Raw genomic sequence first — 11,614 nt, 5'->3', positions numbered from 1 at the left:
CGTCAAACTTTATCTTTGAAGCCGACCAACAATACCATTTTGACACTCTTTAATGTGGCGTGACAGATTGCTGTAGTGCCTCAGTTCTAGAGGCAGCATGGAGATCATCTTATCATCTCTTCCTCTTTACTACAAGTTATAGCACCAAATAAACATTAATTGAACACCAGGGAGGGTATGTTGAAAGACAGTATAACTAGGGCTGGGTGCTAAAACAGTAATTGTCGCAATATAATTTCTTGATATAATTATAACAAAAGTTTGACAAATGTTCGATATAATATTTATGCACCAAAAGCAGAACGGAGCTACTCTTTTGAACCATGCCACACTGACCATTTATCAGCTCGACTCAAAACAGCAGCACAGTGATAGCTTACTAGAGCAGATCCGTTTACTCGATCACGCGACCACTAAACAGTACTTTGAGATTCAGTGAGAAGCACTTGAATTCAGCAAAGAACACACATGTCTCTGTGATTTAAACTAGTTTAAACCAGATGAAACAGTGCTGACATTCTCTTTTCCACTGCATGGTATGGCACGCTTTGGCTCTTTTCCACTGCATGGTACAGCTCAGTACGGCTTGCTTAAATAGTAGTACCTCGGTTGAGGATCCAAGCAAGCCGTACTGATACTAAAATGTGACGTGTAAACACTGTAGATCACTGATTGGTCAAGATTAGCTTAGCCTTGTGCACCGTCGAGCAAACTAAGTGATGTCGTCTATGCTTTTTATTCATGGTTAACAACATGATCTAAATCAGGGGTCTCAAACTCAACTTACCCGGGGGCCACTGGAGGTAGAGTCTGGGTCAGGCTGGGCCACATCAAGTATTCCACAAAAAAAGTGTTTCAAGTTTTCCAAAAAAAAAAAAAGGAGCACAGCTGATCCAATCTTCTCAATCTTTATTATTAACAGTTCTTCAGCATGAATGTTTCTTTTGAACATGACCTGTTCCTCTGAATTTGAACATTCCTTTCTGAACATAAACGGTTCTTCATGAGCTGTCCTTCTGAACATGAATTTTCCTTCTGAACACGAACGGTTCTTCAGAACATAGGCTTCTCTTGCCTACTCCTTGCTGTCAGAGACCTGGCAGCGCTTCCTCTCACACAGCTGAGACACATTTGGCTTGAGGGAGGAAACGGTTGAAACCCTCAGTGTGGCTTGAAGATGCTCATCAGTAAGTCTGGACCTGTACTTTGACTTATTGAAGTTCATGGTGGTGAAGAGCTTTTCACATAGATATGTGCTCCCAAAAAGGCACATGGTCCGCTTGAACATCCTGGAGAGCTCAGGGAAGGTGGGTGGCAATTCTCTCAAAAAATGTCCAAGCTTGTCAGCGTTTCCATTCACCTCCCTGAACATGGCTTTGAGTTCAGAATTGCACTGCAGGTCAATTAGCTCCATTTGAAGTACAGGAGGAGCATCTTGCACTTCGAAGGAGAAGGGGTCAGCAAAAATTTGAAAAGTGGCTCTGTGCGTCTTGAAGTCTGCAAACCTGTGATCAAATTCCTCCTGTAGCTTCATAATGGCATCAGCATACTTCTCACCAATGAATGGTGTGCCCACATCCATGAGTGCCTTGCATGCTGGAAAATGGCAGAGGTTTGTCTGAGAGAGCTGGGCTTTCCATAACACAAGTTTTGTGGAGAATGCCCTCACATTGTCATAGGCAGCACTCACAAGCTGCCCCTGGCCTTGTAACTTCTTGTTCAGTACATTCAGCTCCTGTGTGATGTCAACAAGAAAAGCTACATTTCCCCTACTGAGCCAACGTACCTCTGTGAAGTAGAGCACATCCTCATATTCTGACTCTATTTCGTCCAAAAAAGGCACGGAACTGCCGGTGCTTTAAGCCCCTAGATCTGATATGGTTGATGCATTTCACAACAACAGACATCACATTGTCAAACCTCAGGCATTTGCAGCAAAGGGCCTGCTGATGGATAATGCAGTGCAGAGCAATGGCCTCCTCCATATTCTCCTCTTCCAGTTTTTTTTAAACAAGTGCCACCAGTCCATTTTTCCTTCCTGTCATTGATGGCGCTCCGTCGGTCGTTATTCCAGCAAAACTCTTCCATGGCAAACCTGCATCAGGGTAGCCGCAGGGTCTTAAATGTCTTAACCCCCTGAGGTCGGCAATCACGCCGGCGTGATCTGCTCGTTTTTTTTTTATATCAGTGCAAAATACTCTGTTGATTTTGATTTTACATACTTGTATTGTACATCATTCAAAACTGTTAAATGTCTTCTTTTATTTGTGTACACTCATAATAAAAACAAAATGTTGTGTTTTTCGTAAAACAAAGAAAATAAACATGATGCGCGTTCTGCCGTCTCTCTCAATGTGAAACTCATTCTGAAACGCGACAGAAAATGACCTGTAACTCAGCGAATGTTTGTCACACAGACTTGAAACGCATGTCTATACAACGCTTGGAATCTCTATTTTTAAAGTATGTAAATTATATAAAAAACAAATATTCTATTTTTAAGTAATCCATACGAAAGCAGCGGCATGTACAGTTTCTTAAACGCGTCCTCATTAAATTTAATTTGAACACGCCTACGCGCGCACGAGCGATTGACATGCAAATGATCCATGCGGAGAAACGCAGACCTGTAAACGCCCTCATCACCTCAAAACAAAGAAGCAGAGACTTCGTAACTTACTCCTTTTCATCGCGTTTGGACGACTGTAAGCTGTGCTGTGCTGTTTACCTTGAATTTGCCTCGGATTTACTTCAAACGCGATTTGAAGATGAGAAGATTTTTAAGGTAAGACATGTTAAACTGGTCGTGCCAGATTAAAATGTATGTTATGAAATGAGTTTGGAGTAAAAACATGAACTAAGCCTAATTTCATATATGTACATGTATTCACCATTTTCCTCACTTCTCCGTGGGGGGCGCCATAGCGGTGAGCGACTTCCGGTAAGATGCTCTCAACTTCCGTTTAGTAATTGTCATCAGCTAGACGACGTTACTCGTGATGGCAAATAGTGGAGGCTCTGGGAGAATTTGTTCCGTTAAAGGCTGTCACAACAGCTACAGAAAGCTAAAAAAACTTCTGGATAATGAGTGTTACGACCACAAGCCAGCAACAAGAGCGGAATGTACATGTCCAAAACCGTTTAAATTCCACAGGATGCCATCCGACGACGAGGGCAAAAGAAAATGGCTCGCAGCACTTAATTTGAAATTTCCGCCCCGTAACATCCATGTTTGCTCATTCCACTTTGTGGACAGACAACCAACAACGGAAAATCCATATCCTGAACTTTGGCTTGGATACGATCGTCCATTAAGGAAGAAGAGAAGACGACGAACTTGTCCGGACGAAGGTGAGACTATTCATTAATGTAATTTACAAGGCTAACGTGTGGATCTGCACAATTATCGAAATGTGGTTTATGATACGGATACAGTATTTTCAGTACAAAGTTCTCATGGCGTAGCTGCTAACGGTGTGCTTAAACGTCTTTAAGAAACCAGCGTTTCCTTCAGCACTTCAGTATGTTAACTTTTAGCATAAGTGTGTTCATTTAACAAATGACTCTTTAGCATCGGCTCTTAAATGAACCATTCTGACTCCTACACTCGTGTGTTATAGTGTTTTGATTCATTATAACGAATCGTTCAAATGAGTCAACTTTACGCTCCACTTTAAGTGTCAATACAGCACAGTTTAGGTATATGATGTTTTTAGTCAAAGAGCAGCTGCAGCAATAAGAGATCTTAAATCTTATCACAGCTTAAATAGCAATGTTTCACAAAATAATACCTATCAGTGATTGTTTATAAGCCCATTACAGAATGTGGGAAAAACTCAGCATTTGGTACTTCATACATGCCATTTAAAAGTGTATTAGTGCTAAACTAAAATTCTGCATGATTATATTCTAAAATATATTATTTTATTGATTGACTAAATTTTTTTATTGTATACATTTTTCAAAAAATCATTTGAAATATAACATGATGACCCAGCTAATCATAGATTAAAATGGTTTGTCTGTTTAAAGGAGCTGGTGTTTACCAAGAGCACACTGAAAATGATGAAGGGAGGCCTGGAGAAGAGAGTCTTGCATCGGTCCCCACGCCCATGCAATTAAATGTTGATGACCATGCCTGTACATCTATAAACTCTGCCTCTGTTGGTACACAATGGGAAGACCACATCTTCGAGGAGCATTGTTATATCAAGAGACACAGTGTAACTTATGTAAACCAGTCAACACAGTGTGATACAGTCAAGCCTCTTACTCTGATGAACGACTCTGACTCAAATCTGTACACCGGGCTCCCACTCCACACATTTCATACCCTTGTAGCTGTTCTGCGTCCCCATGCGAATGAGGCATACCAGACTGAAGTTGAACAGCAGATCTTGCTCACACTAATGAAGCTGAAATTAAACCTTTTGATAGAAGACCTAGCCATTCGATTTTGTATATCAGTGAGTCAAGTGAGCAGGATCATTTCTTTTTGGATTGACACCATGGCTGTAGTCTTGAAGGACCTGATACCATGGCTCCCCAAAGAAACAATAAGGGCCACAACACCAGAGGCGTTTAAGCAACATTATCATAATGTTACCTGTATCTTAGACTGCAGTGAAAGTGAAATCCAAAAACCAAGGAACCTTGACTCGAGGTCTGAATCGTACAGCCACTACTATGCATGCAACACTATCAAATACTTAGTGGCTATTGCACCTTGTGGTCTAGTAATGTTCATATCAGCAGCATATGGGGGCCGCTGTAGCGACAAATTTATCACATGTGACTCTGGCATTCTTGAAAATCTCAAACCGGGTGATGAAGTGATGGCGGATAGGGGTTTTTTGATAAGAGATTTATTGTATGAAAGACAAGTCAACTTGATAATTCCTCACTTCGCCAACCAAACACAGCTGACAGAAGAAAAAGTCACGTGCAGTCGCAGGATTGCAAATGTAAGGATACATGTTGAACGTGCAATTAGGAGACTGAAAGTATACAAGATTTTGTCACAAACCTTGCCTATCACCCTTATGCCAAAGATTGATCAAATTCTGCGTATATGTGCAGCTTTAGTGAATTTGCATGGTGACCTGATCCGTGAAGCAGAAAATTAATGCTCACACTGCATGTAGTCAAATTTGTACATATGTATTTAATCACAATACTTCACATTTTTAATCTAAACAAATCTTCTAATCTCAATGTTTTCCATTTTTGTTTACAATGTACATATACTTGTTAATTATTTGTTTTAATTACCTTACGAAACTTAACAATGGCAAAACCAGTAAACAAGGAACTAATTTCAAATAAATTCAGAATGGTTTTGAAAACTTGCCTTGACTCATTGTCAGAATTTTTTTCCTCCTACATGTCTGGATCTATACACTTTTTGTTTTACTGTTTGTTAGTCTTTTTTACCAGTAGTTTATCATTTTCTGACATTTTGTAGGTATTTGCCATTCAGTTTGAGTCGTCCGGCATTGAATTCATCCACTACTCTAGGAAGCATCACAGAGAAGTAGAAGCCTCTGAGACGCGTAACCTGCTCTGCTAAATACTCTGCGTCATATGGTACATTTATCAGAATTATTATTGTTCCTTTGATGACCAGACAAGTAGTTTTGCCATTCTCAGCCCAGTACAAAACATGCCTAATTGTATCTGTTTGTAGTAGCCCCTGACTCCGTTTCTCTGTAATTCAGGCTTCCCATCAACTACTTTGATGTCACTATAATTCATAGTAAAATGGTCAGCTAGAGAGGTGGTGTTGTTCTTAAGGATAGGGCACTTTATTTCCAGAAGTTCCACACCATTTATTATGCCATCAGGGCTTGCAGACAGCCATGGCTCTGTCAGGCTGACTCTGGTACCTGAAAGGGACACCTGTAGACCTTGTTCGACAAGAAGGTTTCGAGCTATTACCTCTTTCTCACTCCCATACTTTGTAGCTGCATTACCCCGAAAGGTAGGGAAGAGATGCTCTCTCATGAATTTATCAGGATTTGTTGTTGCTCGTACTGGTACACCTTTAGCTGAACTAGCAGTGATCCGTATCTGTCTTGCACTATGCCAAACCTCTGACAAGCTCTGATTTTGTGTTTGAATCTCCAATACAGCTGCCTGGTCGCTGTTCATCTCTATGTAGTTGCTGTAAAATGCTTTACATTTACTGCAAGTCAAAGTCTCCCCATGTGGCTGGTGGAGTTCTATGCTATCAATGTCATCTGCTTGCTCTGGTACATTTGCATTGTAGCACTTTCCTAAAAGACTATTTTTTAGTTCAAACAGAGCTTTTGTATCTGAAGAACTGACTCTATCTCTGAAGTCATGATGTGTGTCATAGCATGGTGTAGGTGCTAGCCTTTCTCCCTCCCTTGCTGATGACGCACCATATACTTCCTCAGCTCTGTGATGTTTAAATGTTATCTGGCTGATTCGTTTCTGTTCATGATTTCTTCTGGTCCCTGCATTCCATCTACGCTGCTCATCAGTGCAAGATATCCCTGTCATACCACTGACCACTGCATTCTGCACCTTTCAAAAATCACAAAATATTAACTTTTTCACTTATTGCACAGTACTATCACATTAGCACTAAAAGCTAAATAATTGTATTGTAATTTCATTTATTATTGTTTAAATATTGTTGTGTAAAAATAATTTATTCACGTTGAATCACGCTGCACAAACAGACTATTTAAATGTATTTACTGTACTAGCAATGTTGCTCTATTTATTTGATTTGATTCAACTTTATTGTCATTACACAAGTACAGGTACAAGGCAATGAAATGCAGTTAGGATCCAACCAGAAGTGCAATAGCAGCAAGTGCAAGGTTGCATAAGTGCAAGACATAGATATGTACTGAATATATTCATAAACAATGAACACAATATACAGACGGCTATTACTATAAACAAAATTTTACAAATAGATATATACTATATTTATAAATACCCACCTTCCACAACACAGCAGCAGCATGGCTACAAGACCTACCAGGGCCAGCTACGCAAGAGCATCCAGCTGTTTCCACTACTCCGTTATTTTGTATCATAACCCACGCAATGTGATTGGATTTATTTAATGTCTGACTCGGCTCTACCTCTGCTTTTAAGAATGTGAACTGTTGATGAGTATGGCAAAGAATTCGACCAATTTTGTTACTGTGTAAATAGTTGTATGCTTCCGTGCTTTTATAATTTCTAAGCTCCTCGCCGTCAACACCCTCAGACAAAACAAGATAATTGAATATGTCAACATATGTGACTGCTGGCCATTGTTTCATATCATCAATCCAGGAGGCGGCGCTTGTCAGCTTCTTAGGATGAGGGACAGACAAAGTTTCGTTTTTTACGGTCTTCGTTAAGTAGTCTAGTCCGTGCTGCCACCGCGAACTAATGTTGACATTGCTTGTTGCCATTATGTAAAAAAAAATGATGTAAAACAGTTTACAACTTTCGTTTGAGATCTGTCCAATAACGGCTACTTAAACGCGTCAAGCCGCAAACCGGAAGTTCCGAGCATCCTGCCTACGCGCACGCGCAAAGCCTAACGGGTATTTTCGCGTTCCGTGAAAAAGGTGAATATATAGACAGAAACATGAAATGTGAACCAGAATGATAGGCAACCTTTCAGTGCTTGTATACGTGTTCAACACGAGGATGTTTTTATATTCTATAATAAAACACAGCATGGTAAAAGTAGTATTATAATATTTAGACCCGTGTTTACTGTTAAGCCTACTGTGTTTGTGGATATCTGGTCAAACGTAGATATGTATGGTAACCATAATGTTTTATATTTGAGCGCGATCGCGTTTGAATGTATCAGATTTTGCTGCGCGATCACGTTTGAATGTATCAGATTTTGCAGCGCGATCGCGTTTGAATGTATCATTTGAAAATTTGAAAAGCAAAACACACCAAACGGCTTCATGTTTTTACTATTATCTCATTTCATATCATCATAACGAATGGAAACATTTGAAGTAACATGATAATCAATATATTTTTCTCTAGCTTGGTTGTTACTGAAATATTTTGGAAGATTTATACTGCTATCTATTGTTATTATTATTTTACCCAGCACTGCGCATAGCTTATGCCTACAAGGCACAACAAACCTGGTGTTCATTATATTATATATTGTTGGAAACATTTGTGTGTGTGTGTGTGTGTGTATTTTATGAATTTTAAAAAGCAATTTTAACAAGAAAAATCTAATATTTATTTGCAAAATCGTGCAGGCCTTTCTCTTGATATCAGTATGTTCACTTTTTTTTCAGGGCCCAGATGCCACTGAGTCCTGCCGACTTCAACATCTCTATCTTCAAGTCTCTGTCTTTCAATAAGTGCTTTTTTTCCATTTGTTGTGTCTATTTGGATTATGTTGTGTAAATAAATCAAACAATCTAAAAGCCATTCTTTTTTAAATCTCCTCATTTACAGTATTGTGCAAGGTTGCTCAGAATGATAGGGGCCTGATAGCTCCTAATAGGGCCGTTAGGGAGTGTCTTTGTCTTTCTCAGGTGAGAAAAGCCATACATATTAATGAGCTTCCGCATAGAGCTTTCTCACACAAAACACGTCGTAAAAATTTTAAATCAATATATTGTCTTCTCTGAATGAGCAGTCTGGGTGATTTTCACATAGTTTTAGAGCAAATATTCTAGGCTACGTGATACAATTTTCAAAAGTCTTGTGAAGAAATAATCAGTAGGGGTTTCATGGCCTTATTTCAGTGAGAATTTTTTTTTGTATTTTCACAAACCACGCATAAATGTCATTATCTCAAAACTACAAACTTTTACATACATGCTGTTGATATATTATTGTAGCAGAGTTTGTGCTGAATACAGTGTAATTAGACTTTAGCCATGAAAATGTCACAAGTAACAGAAATAACCAGAAATGTCAGAGCATGTCAGAACACCTCCAGGGCCCAGAAAACAGCTCAGACCTCAGAGGGTTAAAAAGGTCTTAAATGTCATGTTCCTAAATTAAGGCCTTAAAAAGTCTTAAATTCCGTTGTCCAAGTCTTAATTTTTTAAACGAAGGTCTTAAATTTCATTATACTAGCCTATTTATTCAAAGTCAACCAGACTGCAACGCAAGGTGAAATGGGGGAAAAAACAACAATGTGAAAATTCAACAGGGTTTAGTGTAACGTCAGAGAACGTCTAATTTCTTGGTGTATGCGCAAACAATAGTTTGGGTTTTCGCGCCGGCGGCAATGGATCAACATTCTAATCAATCTGTCGAGAGGAGAGACATGGGGGAGTGTCATTTTAATACACAGTGGCTCTTAGATGCTAGGTATAGAGATTGGGTGAGGGAGGTTCCGGGAAGCAACATCGAAGCACGATGCTGTGTGTGTCGGAAGACGTTCAAGCTGATTACATTAGGTCATCTTGCTTTTGGAGTCTCACATGAAGAGCGTGAAACACAACGCAGCAGCCCTTCACCGCCAGCCGCCCATTGCTCAATTCTGCACGGCTCAACCTCCGAATGCACCTGGAGTTAGCACTAGCAACAGGAACACCGAAAGTCAGCAGCACCAGCCGAGCCAGACATCATCGATAAGAACAGCAACAGCACAAGGGCCGAGCAGTGGCGTGATGCATGTCGGTGAAGCCCCGACACTTCGGGCAGAGGGGCTATGGATTCTACACACAATTTCTGACCACCACTTGTACAACTCAAATCTGTCTGTCTGTCTGTCTGTCCATCTCTCTCTCTGTCCTATCTAATTTGTTTATTGCTCTGTGTCTCCTATCTCTCTCTCTCTCTCTCTCATCTATATCTCTTATCTATCTGTCTGTCACTCTGTGTCTCTCTCCTATCTCGCTATTCTATCTATATCTCTCTTACCTATCTGTCTACCCCTCTCTCTCCTATCTATCTCTCTTATCTATCTCTCATTGTGTGTCTCTTTTTATCTATCTACTCCTCTCTATGTCTCTCTCTATCCCTCCCTCCCTTGTTTTTAAGGTGTATTTACATTTATTTTTATTCTTGAAAATGTAAAATGGTTGAAGCAATGGTTGAAGCAATTTGAATGCTGGGAAACTTTACTAAGACAATTTGAAAAGTTAGTTTATCTGTTTATTGTTATGAATGTTTGATATTTACCAAAACATCACTTTGCAGTGTATTGTTGAATGAGTTTTTTTATAATAAATGTATTTTTAATTAAAACATTTGTTAGTAATAGTCATTATTGGGATTTGATCTGGTGTTTTACGACTGCATAATGGGTGCGATGTAGGTCTTAATTTTCATTTAAGTGGTCTTAAAAAGGTCTTAAAAAAGTCTTAAATTTGGGGTGATCAAACCTGGGGAAACCCTGTGCATCCTCAATAGCACCACACAGCTGACGGAATATCTCCTGAGCGGTGGTCTGACCATGCATTGGAATCACAGCGAGCAACTCCTCGATCACTTCAAAATTGTCGTCAACACCACGGACATATACTGCGAGCTGCACGGTGTCAGTGTTGTCTGTGCTCTCATCAAGAGCAACTGAGTATGCACAAAAATGTTTGGCTTTCTCATGCAGTTGATCATATATTTTTTCTGACAGGTCAGAAATGCGCTCTGCCACTGTGTTAGCTGAAAGGCTGATGTTGCTAAACTGACCCTTCTTTTCTGGACAGACTTTACTTGCAGCTAGTAACATGCACTTTTTGATGAACTCGCCATCATTGAACGGCTTACTGGCCTTCGCAATCATCTCACTCACCACGTAGCTAGCTTCGACTGCTGCTTCACTCTCTTTGTTTGCTTTCTTGAATAAATCTTGTTGCCTCAACAGACATTTTTTAAGATTGGCGACCCGGTTCTTTCTCTCATCTCCCTGGTATTTTGTATACTCCTCAGCATGTCTAGTTGAGTAATGACGTCTGATGTTGTATTCCTTGTACACCGCAACTTTCTCTGTGCATATGAGACACGTAGGGGTGCCCCTGTGCTCGACAAAAAAATATTCCGTCTCCCACTTTTCCTGAAATTGCCTGTGCTCATCGCCAACCTTTCTCTTCACAGCACGTTTTGAGAGAGACATGACTGGAACTGGGTGATGGCATATATTTTCTGTTCACTTCCGTCCGGAACCCATTTCAACCAAGTGACTAACGTTGATAATTTGCGGTTGGCTATGACAACTATTGACAACAAACGCCCCGGGAAGCTGTCACAAGACTATCTCTATGGTAGCCCATAAGTGATTAAAAAAAAAACGCGCCGCACGCAACGACTCAGCAAAAAAGTGCGTTTCAGAACAATGCGCGGGCCGCTCTAACATTAAACTTTGATGTCAAATAGGGGGACACAAAATATCATACGCAAGTTTGAGACCACTGATCTAAATGAATGGTGAGAAATATCACTATATCTCAGATGTAAAACCTTTACTGTGAGTTAACCTACTTCAGGTTCATCATTCAGTCTCCACTCTTCCTCTTCACTGTCATCTACAGCGTGCCCACTGGGTTGCTGAAAAAAAAAAAAAATTATAAAGACATTTTTATATTTAGCTTCACGTACGACCACGTAACTATTTCTCAGATGCAAAAACATTTCAAATTCGAATGCACCT

The 11,614-nt window shown here is 39.9% G+C and overlaps 1 protein-coding gene across 1 annotated transcript; it reads left to right on the top strand.

The window, feature by feature from the left end:
* Positions 1–2,946: 2,946 nt before the first annotated feature.
* On the top strand, positions 2,947–5,126 carry LOC307157652 (uncharacterized protein; the record flags this gene model as incomplete). Its single annotated transcript, XM_079869582.1, has 2 exons — positions 2,947–3,351; positions 4,033–5,126. The coding sequence occupies exons 1-2, from the start codon at positions 3,000–3,002 to the stop codon at positions 5,124–5,126; spliced, it is 1,446 nt and encodes a 481-aa protein (XP_079725708.1). The 5' UTR covers positions 2,947–2,999.
* Between the last annotated feature and the right edge of the window lie 6,488 nt (positions 5,127–11,614).

The sequence above is a fragment of the Squalius cephalus genome (assembly GCF_949319135.1).
Source record: "Squalius cephalus genome assembly, chromosome: 4".
In the NCBI taxonomy this organism is placed as follows: domain Eukaryota; kingdom Metazoa; phylum Chordata; class Actinopteri; order Cypriniformes; family Leuciscidae; genus Squalius; species Squalius cephalus.
This window is presented reverse-complemented; position numbering and strand designations above follow the sequence as displayed.